We start from the raw sequence: 16,336 nt of genomic DNA, 5'->3' as shown, positions 1-16,336 counted from the left end.
GTAAGGAATAATGACATTAAAAATAGTGTATTTCCCCTCATCTTCATAGGAACCACCTAATGTGTGTTATAAAGTAGGAGCAGAAGGCAACTAAAGGTTGCCTGTTTAAAATCAGATAATGTCCTTCTATTCTGTTTTCAAAAGGCCAATCTGAGAAAGTGACTACGAACAATGAATAATTTTCTCAAATGTGGCTGTCTTGAGGAAAATTAACATAGGTTTCACCTCAGGCTATATACTTAAGTATTTTTCAGATGGGTTAAGATCAATATGATCTTGAAAAATAACCAAGATGTCATTATGGGGCCTCCAATGCCCTTCTCCAGGCAAGGAAGTGTATATTTTGGTGTCTGACCATCTCCATAGCCCTGTGGCCAAACACAGGACACATGCTGCCAGTTCAGCATGACAGTTCACCATCCCTAACAAAGAAGGCACTCTCAAGACTCCCTCAGCACCACTGTGTGTACTCTCATTTGCCTCTGTCAGGGCACTCTGGTTTGATGATGGTGCATGAGTATGCAAGATGGCTGGGAGTAAGAACATAACCAGCCTGGTAACTAGAACAAACTGGTCTTTGAGGACTAGTCCAAGACCTCAGCCCAACAAACATGCCAGCACTACACAGCAGATATGTAGTGATTGTGTCCGGGAGACAAATGGTAATCTAGAGGGCATGTACCTCGGTCCACCTACAAACAGAGCTACTTAATTCTCCTCTGTTTCTCCTGTAGCATAACTAAAAGAGACACGAGGGACAGGCTGGGGGCAGCACCTTACCTAAACCTAGAAGTATAATTTAGAAGTAAAGGCTCAACTGATGAATGGATAAAGAAATTGTGGTTTATATACACAATGGAGTACTACGTGGCAATGAGAAAGAATGAAATATGGCCCTTTGTAGCAACATGGATGGAACTGGAGAGTGTGATGCTAAGTGAAATAAACCATACAGAGAAAGACAGATACCATATGGTTTCACTCTTATGTGGATCCTGAGAAACTTAACAGGAACCCATGGGGGAGGGAAAGGAAAAAAAAAAAAAGAGAGGTTAGAGTGGGAGAGAGCCAAAGCATAAGAGACTCTTAAAAAGAGTCTCTTTTTTTTATTTATTTTATTTATTTATTTTTTATTTATTTATTTTTTATTTATTTATTTTTTTATTAAAAAAATAAAAATAAATTAAAAAAAATAAAAAGTAAAGGCTCAGTTTTAAAGGTTCTGGATATTTGTGCAATATGCCCAAATCAGAGAGTGGCAAAAAGCTTAAAAGCCCATGACCTACAGAACAAGTACAGGTGTAAGTTGCCTCTAGGGCATCAGTGTTTGGTTGGTAGAGAAGGAGCCAAAGGAATGGCTTAAGCAGTCCCACATGGGGACAGGGGCCCATAGCTGCCTATTGAGAAGGTCAGAGGAAGCCTGTGAGTCAGATCCAGTGAATGGTAAGGCATCCCCAAAGTGTTAAGGACAACTCAGAGTAGGAGAAGCACCTATCTTACAACCCTTCACCAGGTAGACTCCAGAGAACACAGATAGACCATAGAGCAAAGCAAGTAGCCAAATGCAGGGTAACCATGAGACATGAAAGTGGCTCCAGGAGCTCAGAGCACGAGCAGTGCAAGGCAGAGAGGAGCAGTATGGAACTGAACTGGCACACAAGTTCAAAACCTGTATCCAGTCTCTTCCATACTGGCTAGACTGGCCAAAGGTCAAATGAGAGGAAAGGCAGAAACAGAAACTTCTGGAAGGCAAGTTGCAACCCTGACTGTGTGAATCCTGCCCTTAACATTCAGCAATGAATATTCCTCCCTTTTAAGATTTCCTGTAGGTCAACTATATAAATATAAATACAAATATAAATATAAAAATATATTCCTTAAAGTTCACAGACTGTCAGCAGTATGTGGAAATTTACAAAAAAAAACCCTAAAAACTTGACTTCTTAAAGCAGAAACTACAATACCATATAAGGGCATTTCTGTTCTGCTAATATCTGATTTAGACATGACACACAGATTATACTCTGAATGCATACTTAAGTAAAATAGTTAATTATCATTAAAATAAGAATAATACTGAGATACAGCTTTCTAAAGCAAATATTACCAATGAGTTTTATGCTTTCTTCCAAATGAAAAATGTTGAGCTGTTTGTCCTTTCCTTATTCAAAGAAATGTGCATTCTCCGTGAACTAAAACACCTAAATTATTAACAGAACTATAATACAAATAAATACTTTACCTTCTGGCTATTTAATATAGCAATAACCTTTACAAGCTAATATTTATCATGCACATCACACAAAAGAGTCACAAACCTAATTTTGCTACTGCCAACATTGATATGCTGCTGCTAATTTGGGATTACAAATGTTTATGTCACTTTTGTAATTAAGGGGTTAGAATGACGTTAGCAGACAGTGTTTGTACTCCCCCTAAAAGAACAAAAATTTAGAGGGCAAAATCAGCTTGCCTTTCTGGAATATTTGTATGCTGATAAGCTCATGGGAAGTTTGCTCTTCAAAAATACAAAACATTCTGGGGAAATTTAATTTGAATTCAATCAGACCCTGTTGAACACACTCATCAATAATTTTCACTTACTGGCTACCCACTTTGCATGGCAATATCTTAAGTGAGACACCTTTTTAAGAACATTCAGCCCTCTCCTTCAGATTATCCTGGTGAAGGAAAAAAAGTCAATGAACTAACATTAGAGCAGATACTGCAAGGTATAAGAATTAAACAAAAATTCTGAAAATTCAACTCATTTTGACATTTTTTATCTCGATAATATACACACACCCATGTGCATAGTTATAATTTTACATAAATGAAGTGTAAAAAAACTAAAAGTTTTTTTTTTCTGTTTCCTTCCCCCTTTTCTCTCTCCCTAGCCCACACTACTTCCCCCTCAAGGGGACCTTTATTATAAAGCATGTATTCTTTCATAGCTTTTGCAGATCTGTATACATGTATTTACACACACATACACATGCATTGTTTTTACATAAATAGGATCATAATAGAAATACTTATACACCTTGCTTTTCTTCAATTCCTTAGCAGGAATCCCTGCACATCAGCCAGAAGAGCTATAATTCATTACTGGCAATATAATATTGCATGTGTGGATAACATGATTTATATAAGCTTTGCTCTATTGTTAGAGATTCACTTTGTTTCAGCTTTTTGCCACTGTGAGAAATGTTACATCTCTGAAAATGCCCTTGTATGCCAGGATTTTAGTTTTGTGGGTAAGTTCCTGGGTAGGATTCTTGAGTTGAAAGGTATGTTTGGTTCTGATAAACTGCTTTCCCAAAAGGCCCTAACAGTTGACATTTCTTCCAACACTTTGTGAGAACATACTTTTTCTGACATCTGGTTCAGTACTGTTCTCGTTCTTTTTAATCTTTGCTAATGTACCTGAAGTAAAATGATATGTTGTCATTATTTTAATTTCTATTTCCTTGTCTTCTAGTACTTACTGTCTTTTTGGATTTGTTCATCCTGTATTTCCTGTTTAACTCGTTTGCCCTTTTTTCTGTTGGTCTGTATTTTTGTAGTCATTTTGTAGCACTTTCATGTATTAGAAATACCATCCCCCTAGGGGCGCCTGGGTGGTGCAGTCGGTTGAGCGTCCGACTTCAGCCAGGTCACGATCTCACGGTCCGTGGGTTCGAGCCCCGCGTCGGGCTCTGGGCTGATGGCTCGGAGCCTGGAGCCTGTTTCCGATTCTGTGTCTCCCTCTCTCTCTGCCCCTTCCCCGTTCGTGCTCTCTCTCTCTGTCCCAAAAATAAATTAAAAAAATTAAAAAAAAAAAAGAAATACCATCCCTTGATTTCTCATCTGTGTTGTAAATATAGTTTTCCAAATCTATCATGTGTCTTCTGACTTTGTTGCCATATTAACGCTTTTATCTATTTTTCATAGCCAAATATGTCTACTTTTTAATGACTTCTGAATTTTAGTTATGACATTTGTACCCCTGGATTGTTCCTGAAGCCCTCTGGGTTCTCTTTCCAGAGTTTTCTTCACTCCCCTATTTGCACTTGTCTTTAAAGCATCAGGAATTATTTTTCTGAACAGTGCCAATGGTGATTCAGTTAACAAAATTCAATTTCCACTGTGTCTCTAATAAGGTAGAATGGAATCCATCTAATCTCTTAGCATCTCCAAATACCTACCACTTGCAGAACAACCATGAAAGGCAGGAAGACATCAAAACCTAAGTCATGATCTCCACCACCCAAAAACCTATGGCACCACTATAAAAAAAAAAAAAAAAAAAAAAAGGAAAAAGAAAACCACAGGTAAAAGTAGTGATATTTTATGTTTTGCTTAGGGCTGCATAACAGCATTCCACAGACTGGGTGGCTTAAACAACAAATTTATTTCCTCATAGTTCTGGAGACAAGAAATCCAAGATCAATGTGTTGGCAAGGTTGGTTTCTTCTGAGGCCACTCTCATTGGTTTCTGGATGGCTGTCTTCTCCATATCTTACATGGTCTTCCTTCTGTTGTGAGTCTGTGTCGTAACCTCCTCTTACAAGGACGCGGTCATATTGGATTAGGGCCCACCCTTGTCACATCCCTTCAGAGACCTTTTCTCTAAATGAAGTACTGGGGGTTACGTCTTCAACATATGAATTTTGAGGGGACATTCCAAATGATCTATACAGCCTGTAAGTACTATTGGTATTCCCTGAGAGGGGGAATCACTGGACGGTAGGTGAGAGCTTCTTGGAAGAGCTAGCACTGGAGACAGGCACTGGAAGCATACTTCAGATTTCAGTGAGGCTGTGGAAAGCTTTTCTATGAGAAGATTAAAATAAGCAGAGTGATAGCTATAAACATGGTGTGTCAGGTTCCAGTGAGGTAAGTCGACCAGAGGAGATAGTTCGTGCTGGGGAGAAGCGGGTGATAAAATCGGAACTGCTGAGATTGTAAGTAATCTGGAATTAGGAGAAGTTTAGCCTTAATCAAAGAAGCAAAAAAAGCATCATAAATTTCTGGGAAATGAAACTTCGTAATTAACATGATATTTAAGGAAGAGAAGTCTGGTCTTCATTTGTGAGATGAAGCATGGAGAACAGATTAAGACTCTGCCACAATTATTAAATGAGAAGCTTAGCCCAGAGTGGTAGCAATGGTAGACAAGAAGAAATTGTGGGTGAATATTAGACATGTCAAAAAATGTATCAAAAAAATGACAGAAGTTGATTGATGATGGTCTGTTTATAGGAAAGGAACAAGAGGGATAAGGCAAAGGTGGTATCAGTATTTGCTGGGGTTGGGGGGAGAGCTGCAGAAACAATGGTGCCAGGCCATTAAGCTTGTGGTATACAGAATCCTAGATGGAGAAGAAAAGTGACCACCGGTTCATTTGAGCCTGAGAGTTTGAGATGGAAGTACTGAATAGGAGATGAGAAATTGGGGCAGGAGCTCTGACAGGGTGAGAACACCCAACATGAGCTGGGTATCAGACAGTCATCAGTATTGAGTACCCTGTGGGAAACTCAAGAAACAAAGAGGGGAGCGATTCAGTCTAGGAGGCAAAGCGATTATTTACTCATCCAGCAAAATTTTCTTAAGGACCTATCTGTCGAGCACTTCCTCATGTGCCAGGAATACAGTGGTAAATAAGAGAAGGGGTGTCCTCTTCAGAAACCTCATCCTCAGCCATGAAGGCCAGGGATGGTCAATAATGTTAAATGATGAAGAAGTCAGCCATAGAGGGACAGATAAAGGGCCTTTGTATTTGTCAATAGAGTGGTCACCCTTGACTTTCTAGAAGGCAGTTTCAATAGTTTTGGTAATAGAAATCAGATTGAATGGGGAACATTTGGTGAGACAATGGAGCTAAGAGCAAGACTCTGTTTATTCCCAGAATCTGTTTTGTTTTCCACTCCCCTGGCACTTATTCAGATTTTTTGCCACCTTCAGTTTGATTAATTTCTGTTACAATAGTAATCCTCTGATATTTCAATTCGGACTCTAAATAACATTAAAGTCAAGTTACAATGTAGTCACAGATCAGTTTCATGCTTCTAAAAACATAATAACCCCATACTATATTTTTATGTTTTTTGCCATTCAGACTCAAATGAATAATATAAGTGGATATCACCAATACATTTTAAAATGGTAAGACTTTGCAAGAGCCATGGAAGCTTTTTAATCAGCACTGAGAGAGATGATTAGCAAAGAGAAAGAAAAAAATAAAAAGACCATCACTTGAAGTGGTGGCAAGAATCCAGCTTTTACTGTCTTTCCTTGTGCCTGGGACAGTCTAGGACAGGATCAGACAGGGCTCAGATATTTGCATTCCCTCCACCTCCTCTGTCTATTCCTGTGAAGAAGAAGGGAAAGAGAGAACAGAAGGTGATGCAGAAATAATGTGCAGAGTTTGGTTGGAGAATGGTTTCACTCTTCTAGTCTATTACTAATCTCTATTAGCATGGTCTCATTAACAAAGATTTCGTGTTGTTTTGTCTTATTTGAAAGAGAACAGGAACGTCTGGTTGTCATATGTAACATTTCATGTTTCTCTGATTGCTCCATGCATTACATCTCTCTGAAATACTCACAGCTAGCTGATCTGTGTCATCCAGCAATTTCCCATAGATCTTGAAATGAATGAGCTGGATTATGTGAGAATATGAATGCTGTAGGTTCACCTAGTACATTGGGCATGAGACTAGGAAGGTAGACATCTGTGTGAGTCTCTATCCCAGTTAAAACTGATCGGCACTACCAGTCACGGCTGTTAACACATAGTATAGATATTCATTGATTTGATTCTGTTTGACTTGATTTGGTTAGCATAGTTTGGAGAAATTCAGTTTCTCTGTGTTTCTACATCTAGATTAGGAATCATTCCTACCCCTGTATTATACGACATAATGATCTATAACTGCCTTTAAGTCCAGCTAAGAAATGTATGCTCAGGTGTATGTTGAATATAAGTCATTCTCCAATAAGCACCCATACTCTACTCCCACCCTGATTCTGACCTATCCATTGAACGGACATTTCTGCACAAGTGCAATCAGGGGATGCAGTGGTCAAAACAGACAGAAATACTTCAGGAGAGGCTCATTAGCTCTATAAATGTGAAGCCAAGTATACAGATCGTCAGAAGCTCTGATGATGTTGCTACGGCTTTGAGAATTTGGCTATACTGACAGAGTAGAAAAAGACAACAAACTATTCTCTCTTGGTAAGGGTTTTTAAAGTTAGGTCTGAAAATTCGAATAGTTTGAGGTTCTACATTTATAAGGGAGTCAAGCCTGAAAATGAGCTGTATTCTTGTTTGGGCGTAACATAGGAGATGGTCCTTGAAGTGGAGAATGTGCAGTGCTTAGACGGATGGGTCACTGTGTAAGGCTGGTGGTTGGGGGAATCACAGCAAGATTCTATTGGTATAATGCCCCTTTTTAAAGTTTTTATTTAAATTCGTGTTGCCATACAGCATACTATTAATTTCAGGGGTACAATATAGTGATTCAACACTTCCATACAGCACCTGGTGCTCATCACAAGTGCACTTCTTAATCCCCATCACCTATTTCACCCCTCCCACCCTCCCCTCTGGTAACCATCAGTTTGTTCTGTATAGTTAAGAATCCATTTCTTGGTTTGTCTTTCTCTCTCTCTCTCTTTTTTCCTCTTATCATTTGTTTTGTTTCTTAAACTCCAATGTAAGTGAAATAATATGGTATTTGTCTTTCTCTGAATGACTTATTTTGCTTAGCATAATACTCTCTAGTTCCACTCATATTATTGCAAATGGCAAGATTTCATTCCTTTTTATGGCTGAGTAGTAGTCAATTAAATCTATACCTATCTAGATATAGATATAGAAAGATATCTTTATCCATTTGTCTATCAATGTACACTTGGTTGTTTCCATAATCTGGTTATTGTAAATAATGCTGCTATAAGCATCAGGGGGCGCATGTGTCCCTTTGAATTTGTATTTTTGCATTCTTTCAGTAAATACCCAGTAGTGCAATTGCTGGATGGTAGGGTAGTTCTATTTGTAACTTCCTGAGGGAACGCTATACTGTTTTCCAGAGCAGCTACACCAGTTTGCATTGTCACCAACGGGGCAAGAAAGTTCTCCTTTCTCTTTTCTCCTTTCCCCACATGCTCATTAACACCTGCTGTTTCTTGTGTTGTTGATTTTAGCCATTCTGATAGGTATGAGGTGATATCTCATTGTAGTTTTGATTTGCATTTCCCCGATGGTAAGTGATGTTGAGCATCTTTTCGTGTGTCTGTTGGCCGTCTGTATGTCTTCTTAGGGAAAATGTCTATTCATGTCTTCTGCCCATTTTTAATTGGATTATTCATTTGTGGGGTGTTGAGTTTTAGATATATTTTGGATACTAACTCTTTATCAGATATGTCACTTGCAAATATCTTCTCCCATCTTTTTCCCATTGAGTACTCTTTCCTGCTTTGTCAAAGATTAAATGACCCTATAATTCTGGGTTCCATTGATCTATGTGTCTGGTTTTGTGCCAGTACCATACTGTTTTGATTACTACAGCTTTGTAAGATAACTTGAAGTCTATAATTGTGATGCCTCTGACTTTGCTTTTCTTTTTCAAGGTTGCTTTGACTCTTCAGGGTCTTTTGTAGTTCCATACAAGTTTTAGGATTATTTGTTCTAGGTCTGTGAAAAATTCTATTGGTATTTTGATAGAGATTGAATTAAATGTGTAGATTGCTTTCGATAGTAGACATTTTAACAATATTTGTTCTTCTAATCCATGAGCATGGAATGTCTTTCCATTTTTTGTGTGTTCTCCTCAGTTTCTTTCATCACTGTTTTATAATTTTCAGAGTACAAGTCTTTTACCTCTTTGTTTAGGTTTATCCCTAGGTATCTTATTAGTTTTAGTGCAATCGTAAATGGGATTGATTTCTATTAATTTCTCTTTCTGCTGCTTCATCATTGGTGTACAGAAATGCAACAGATTTCTGTACATTGATTTGTATCCTGAAACTTTACTGAATTCGTTTGTCAGTTCTAGCATTTTTTTGGTGAGTCTTTCAGGTTTTGTACAGAGAGTATCCTGTCATCTGGAAGTAGTGAAAGTTTTACTTCTCTTTTGCCAGTTTGGATGCCTTTTATTTCTTTTTGTTGTCTGGTTGCTGTGGCTAGGACTTGCAGTACTATGTTGAACAGCAGTGGTGAGAATGGACATCCTTGTCTTGTTCCTGATCTTAGAGGAAAAGCTCACTTTTTCCCCATTGAGGATGATATTAGCTGTGGATTTTTTATATGTGACCATTGTTACATTAAGAATATGCTCCCTCTAAACCTACTTAGTTGAGAGTTTTTATCATGAATCGATGCTGTACTTGGTCAAATGCTCTTTCTGCATCTATTGAAATCATTATATGGTTCTTATACTTGCTTTTATTGATGTGACGTATCGCAGCGATTGATTTGTGAATATTGAACCACCCTTACAGCCCAGGAATAAATCCCAGTTGATCGTGGTGAATTATTTTTTTACTGTATTGTTGGATTCAGTCTGATAGTATTTTGTTGAGGATTTTTACATCTGTGTTCATCAGAGATAATTGGCCTGTAGTTCTTTTCATTTGTGATGTCTTTATCTAGTTTGGGTATCAGGGTAATGCTGGCCTCATAGAATGAATTTGGAGGTTTTCCTTCCTTTTCTATTTTTTGGAATAGTTTAAGAAAAATAGGTATTAACTCTTCTTTAAATAATTGGCATAATACTCCTTTTTTTAAATTTTTTTAACGTTTATTTATTTTTGAGACAGAGCATGAACAGGGGAGGGGCAGAGAGAGAGGGAGACACAGAATCTGAAAGGGGCTCCAGGCTCTGAGCTGTCAGCACAGAGCCTGACACGGGGCTCGAACTCACGGACTGTGAGATCATGACCTGAGCCGAAGTCGGACGCTTAACCAACTGAGCCACCCAGGCGCCCCGGCATAATACTCCTTTTTAAAGATTTTTCTGGCAGCTCTGACTCCTCTCCCCTTCATCCTCTGAACTGCTGCACACTATTCCATACTACCAAGGCATGCATTTCTTTTCTTCCCCTTTTTCCTTTCCCTTACCTCTCAAAGCCCCAGACCACCAGACAATCAAAAGGAACACAGGGTAAGAAATATGATAAGGGTTGGTTGGGGGCGCAAAGGTATTTCCTCTTTCTCCCAGCTTGAGCCCCAGTTGTGTGTAAGTAATTTCTTATTTACCCCAAAAGGAAAACTTGCTTGATAACAGTCTTTGTAATTGAATACTTGTTTATGATCACCTTTCTTGTAGGTATCTCTAAAGAAGAAGAGCCAAAAATATTGAGGCCCCCAAGACGGCCCCGGAAACCCAAAACATTAAATAACCCTGAGGACTCCACATACTATTATCTACTACATGTAAGTGGCTCACTCTTACCATCAGATGGGAGCCATTGCAGCCACTAAAGCCCCTCTTGCACATGGTCCAGGCCTCTCCTACAGTCCTGTAAACCCCCTGTCCTCCAGTAGTCTTCTCTGCTGGCCTGTTAATTGAGCTGAGATGCAAATACCAACCCAGAAAGAGAAGTGCATCAGAACAGGAGCTCTGCAGAGAGGGACTTTGGGTCAAAAGGCAAGTTTTAGGGAAAGAAGAAGAAAGGAAAAGAGGAAGAAAGAGACGTTTACTTGAGCACCATTTAAATTCTAGCACTAGAGGTGTTCATATACACTGTGACATCTAATCCTATGAATAGCCCTTAAGGTGGTGTCCCCATCTCACTGGTCGGGACTACCCAGGTAGGCACTCCATAGCTATTGGGGTCTTTAGCTACACCGAGGTCTTCTGACTGCACAACTCCTGCTCACTCCCTGTAACATGAGGCCTCACTGGTCCCACCCCTGCCAGTCTGCCCTTCCTCTCCTGTTCCTGCTCTCTGCAAATGCCACCATCATCCATTGGTGACCCAAACCAAGAACATGGGAGTCATCCTGGATCTTTCACTCTCTCTCATTCCTGACATCCAATCTGTTGCTCTAAAGTGTGGCTTCTACCGACCAAGGCTCACTCCTATTCATGCCCTGCCTCTGACCTCATAGGCAGCACTCTACGTTAGACCATCATTATCCCCCACCTAGAATATTTCAGGCTTCCAAGCTCAGCTTCTTCAGCCCCTATCAAAATGTTTCTCTAAACCGTCTTGTGATTGCACTCCTCCCTTGATGATCCCTCTAATAGCTTGGCAGTTCCTTCAGTGCAAAGTCCATATGCTGTGGAGGACCTCCTCCTTGGACCCAGGACTACTCTTCAGCCCCCTCTCCAGGCTCCCCATGTCCACTTAGCCACGGTTAACTGCTAAAACCCTGCCAGCGAGTGCCTTTCTCTCATGCCCCTCAGTCCTTTGCACCTGCTGGTCCTTCCTTCTGCAATACTTATTCACTTTTCCACTCCCACTGCCGCAGAGAGAGAGCACCGGTTCTCCGTGCCCCCACTGCACCCAGAGAATGTTTCCCACCAATTGGAATTAAGTTTACCAGCTCCTGGGCAGAAGATGGAGCTCCCACTTGCTTTCTAAGTCAAATGGTCTCCTCCTCTTCCCTTCTCTCTGGTGGTTTCTCCCCATTGTCTTTGGAAGGCTCCTCTCCACCTTGGTGTTGCCTAGAGTTCAATCTTGGGCTCTCTTCCCCTCTCTTTACCTTTGGACAATCTCATGACCTCAGTTCTACTGATTCCTGAGTCTATCTCTGGCTATATCTCTCTCTCTAGCTCCACACTCAAATGTCAAACTGGCTAATGTTTGTTTTACATCCTCTACATGGGTGCACATAGGCATCTGTCCATCTGCATGTGCATGCGTGCACGCACACACACAGACACACACAGCTTTATTGAGATATGTCACATGCTATACAATTCACTTATCTAAAATAGACAACTAAATGGTTGTCTTATATTCAGGGATGTACAACCATCACCACAATCAAGTTTAGAACATTGTCATCACCCCAAAAAGAAACCCCATGCCCATTAGCAGTCATTCCCCACCCACACCCTCCAGCCACAAGTAAACACTAATCTACCTTATGTCTCTGTTAGATTTGCCTATTCTGAACGTTTCATATAACTATAAATGTGCTGCACATGGTCTCTGTGAATGAATGATTGACTTTTTATAAACTAGTAATCAGAATATTATCCTGACTCCTCCCCTTTCTCATCTAGCATATCCAAGAATCTACTCTCATATCTCTTGAATTTCTGTTCTTCTCCACATCCTCAGCCCACGGCCTCCTCAGGCCAGCATTTCTACTTGATATTTCTGCATCCCTCCTCTTACTTTTTTCTTGTTTTGCTCCCCTTCTCATTCATGCATCTTTCACATGGTAGCTAGAGTTGTGTTCTTGAAATTAACGTCTGATCATGCCACCCCTCTGATGGAAAACCTTGTAATCACTTCCTAGTGTCCTGTGGTAGAGGGGCTGGGCAATATCAGGGCCTTGCTTACCTTTCCTTTACCTTCCTGTACCTCCTTATACTCATTCACCCCTCCTTACTCTCCACTACAGCCATTCCCTCCTGTTAGCCTGTACCTGTTCTTCACGTTGTCCATAGGCATTTGTCCCTGAACATGCTCTGTCCTCAGACTAAAACCCACTTCTTTTTCTATTCTCACTTTCTGGGGACAAAACGTCCCAGCCTACATGTCTTTTTCTTCAGGAAGACTTCCTAATACTCCCAAATCCCAAAGGAGCTTTTCCTGTGTCCTTCCTAAGTGGCCCATACTTCCCTGTCACCATGCTGTATCCCACCAAAGAGTGATTGATGTGGTTTCCGTGAGGTCAAGGAGTTTGCCCTTACATTTAGCCTGCCACATAGTATGCATGCAATAAGTATTCGTGGCACAAATGAGTGCAATGAAATTTGAGTAAAATACAATTAGAAGTAAATTAAGGAAGTGAAAATTCCAGATAGCTGCATTGGGCTTTTACTTGATAAAAATCTTGATTACAGATTTTTTTCTACACTGCCCTCCCCCAGAAGGAAGTAGATAGCCTGACATTTGTTTATGTAGTTAAATAGAGAGAAGAGCAGAGAACAAGATTAGAAATTACTAGACATTCCCTATTAACCCTGAATATAAGTGGTAAATGATGCTCAGTGACCTTTATTAACTACATCTCAAATGACAATTGACCATGAGGGCTTCAACAACAGACGCCATCCTCGATATGAGAATTTATAAGAGCTTGAGATAAGGTGAAATGTCCATTGCTAACAACCACCCTTTCAGTGAGAATCATGCAACAGATTCTGAGCCTCACAAATGAGTCCCTGCCCTCAAGAAGTTTACTTCACTTTTGTACTATTCTTTTTTTAAATGAATATAAAGGGTTTGATAGATCTCAAATTACTAGTGACTGGAATTCTGTTTATAGCCATGAGTCTTGAAATCTGTGGCTTCAGTGAAAAATAAAACATGGAAAACCAGAAGATTAGTATAAATGACAGCACACCATGCATTCCTATTTATCTGGCCCTTATCCAAATTTGGGTCATTACACATAGTGGGATCTGTAGCTGTGATAGGGCCCATGCCCTTGAACCATCAAAACACTGTCTGTAATTTTAGCTGGGCTGTAGTTGCATGGAAATGGGCACCAGTGGGCAGAGTGGGCTATGGCCAGGCAAGAACACAGAAAGGGTGGCGGCGGGCAAGGGGAACATGGATGGGGTGGTGCCCACTCCTCCTGCTGCCGCAGCCTCCTGCCAGTACAGGAGCATTGAATGCAACCAAGAGGTCAAGGAGTAGTGCCGAGACCATAACCACGGAGTGCTGAAGATAGCCATCTGCGAATCCTACCAGACACCTGTAGGCAAATATTGAGTATGATCCTGTTATCATCTTGACTAATGCCATTTTATGCAAAGCCCAGACCTACAGATGAATTCTTTTCAGGACTAAAATAAACACACCTGGGAAACTCTGCATATTTTGTTTGCTTTGTGAAGTGTACCTGAGGCGGTGGCCGCTTCAGGATTCAGACCAGAACACTGATCCTGACGACTCCATCGTGGAGCGGGATTTCCATAGAATGTTTGCAATTGTTTCACTAGAACAAATCACCTTTTTTATTGGCATCTTTACTTTCCTGTGGGTACAACGACCAACTGATGACAGTGAAAAAACAAATAAACCCAACTTCATTTTCGTGTTGCTGCTGAAAGCACGATTATCGTCTAGCAATGGAAAACTCTTGCTGATTGCAGCCGTCATTTGGGAACATGACCACACACTCCTGTGCCTCAGACTCATTAAAATATTTGTCGTAATATTAAATTTTCAGGCAGTTAGACTGACCCTGAATATCAAATGAAAGCTCCCCTTGGCCATCCTGAGCGGCTTACTGGTGGAAAGCACCATGGATGTGTAGGAAGTGATTGTGCCATCTATAAATCTCCAGACTTGCTGAAGACTTGTATTCTTTATTATCTGTCGCATGACCCACTGCAACCAAAATAGAGAAGACCTAAAATCCAAACCAGGCTCCTCATTTCTGTTGAACAAAATGAAACAAAGATTTGGGTACACTTCCTGAAAAAGAAAGCAATGGTTATGGCATTGAAAACCCCTAAAACTGCTACACCTCACCCAACCCCCCCCAACCATGTAAGAAACAGCCAAACCACATACAGATACACAAGGACACAGGGAATGTTGCTGTAGGGAATGAGGTATGCAACAAGTGAAGATTTATATTTATACACAACTTCAGGTAAGCATTTGAATTGAAGAAGGAACATGAATTCATAACGTGCACATGAAAAGATCTATGTTTCAAAAAAAAAACCCACTTTCTGTAATTTCAAATGGCATTCATGAAACTCTAAAATTATTTCTATTTCAGAAATCTAGAAATTTAGAAATAGAAATAAATTTCTATTATACTACACATGTTAAACCTTTTCTTGATGACCCAAGGCCAATGTACGGAGCAAAAACGTTTGGATTTATTTAGATTTATGAGGTAGCACCCCATCTCTCTGCATTCTCCTGGCCCTGCTTCATTTTCTGCCTTAAATCAACACCAGCACTCTTCTGAGAGTTGGTGCTCTTAATCTCTTATATCTAGCAGATGTTGCTATCCTTGTGTCCAAAATCAGGATGAGCTGAGCCTAGCATGCCCGGAGGACCTGGGCAGAGCACACACCCCCTGTTGTTTCCGCCCTCAGAGCTGTGCAGCCATCACAAAAAGTGACTTGGGGCCAACAGTTCCCTCACAAAATGAGTAACTAAACACAGTCCCATCAAAGGTCCTTCTGGTTTTACTCTTTTCTCCAGGACCTTTCCGAAACTGATAGGTAGGTAGTAGGGGTAGGTAATTGGGCCGCTCCAGTGTGGGGTTTTTTTCCTTCTATGTTTTGGCTACTTTCTTCATCCTTGTGAGTCCCCCTAAGTAAATAAAGTGTTAGTGTTTTTCCAAAAGGAATGTAAGATTGTATCCACCAGAATGTAGCAAATATGAATTTTATTTTACTCTATTTCTTCCTTTTTTTTATTTTTTATTTTTTAATTTTATTTAAGTCCAAGTTAGTTAACATACAGTGTAATAATGATTTCAGGAGTAGAGTTCAATGATTCATCACTTACACACAATACCCAGTGCTCATCCCAGCAAGTGCCCTCCTTAATGCCCATCACTCATTTAGCCCAGCCCCTACCCACCTCCCCTCCACCAACCCTCAATTTGTTCTCTATATTTAAAAGTCTCTTATGATTTGCTTCCTTCTCTCTTTTTATCTTATTTTCCTTCATTTCCCCTTTGTTCCTCTGTTTTCTCAAATTCCACATATGAGTGAAATCATATGATATTTATTTTTCTGACTTGTTTCGCTTAGCATAATACACTCTAGTTCCATCCATGTTTCAAATGGCAAGATTTCATTCTTTTTGATCACTGAGTGATACACGGATGTGAATTTTAAAGTTCTGTCATAAATATATTTCTTTGCGTCAACTGGGGGAGGAGGGGCTGTCGTGTAGCTAACTGAGAAACAGGTTCTTCAGAGTCCAGCGGGCGAAGACCTCTGACTTCCAAAGTCCTCAAGAAATACCCTCCCCAGAATATCTTCTCCTTGTACCATCTGTATCTACTTCTCTCTCTCTCTCTCTCTTCTTCAGTTCTATAAGAAACTGACAGGATAGGGGCGCCTGGGTGGCGCAGTCGGTTAAGCGTCCGTCTTCAGCCAGGTCACGATCTCGCGGTCCGTGAGTTCGAGCCCCGCGTCAGGCTCTGGGCTGATGGCTCAGAGCCTGGAGCCTGTTTCCGATTCTG

The 16,336-nt window shown here is 40.4% G+C and overlaps 1 protein-coding gene and 1 pseudogene across 5 annotated transcripts in view; both read left to right on the top strand.

The window, feature by feature from the left end:
* Positions 1–16,336, top strand: part of MYO3A (myosin IIIA) — a 243,192-nt gene that overhangs the window by 219,333 nt on the left and 7,523 nt on the right. For 3 of the 5 annotated variants that reach the window (XM_040451173.1, XM_040451172.1, XM_040451174.1), the window contains one exon: positions 10,317–10,423. The exons of the other annotated variants lie outside the window; for them this stretch is intronic. In XM_040451173.1, coding sequence (XP_040307107.1) covers positions 10,317–10,423 — 107 coding nt within the window. The remainder of the gene's footprint in view (positions 1–10,316; positions 10,424–16,336) is intronic. 5 annotated transcript variants of the gene reach the window in all.
* Positions 10,479–15,618, top strand: LOC121014697 (protein ARV1-like; annotated as a pseudogene).

Source organism: Herpailurus yagouaroundi, unplaced genomic scaffold (assembly GCF_014898765.1).
Source record: "Herpailurus yagouaroundi ecotype Mexico unplaced genomic scaffold, PumYag 203, whole genome shotgun sequence".
In the NCBI taxonomy this organism is placed as follows: domain Eukaryota; kingdom Metazoa; phylum Chordata; class Mammalia; order Carnivora; family Felidae; genus Herpailurus; species Herpailurus yagouaroundi.
The sequence above is the reverse complement of the archived record's forward strand: the minus strand, read 5'-3'. Positions and strand labels throughout refer to the sequence as shown.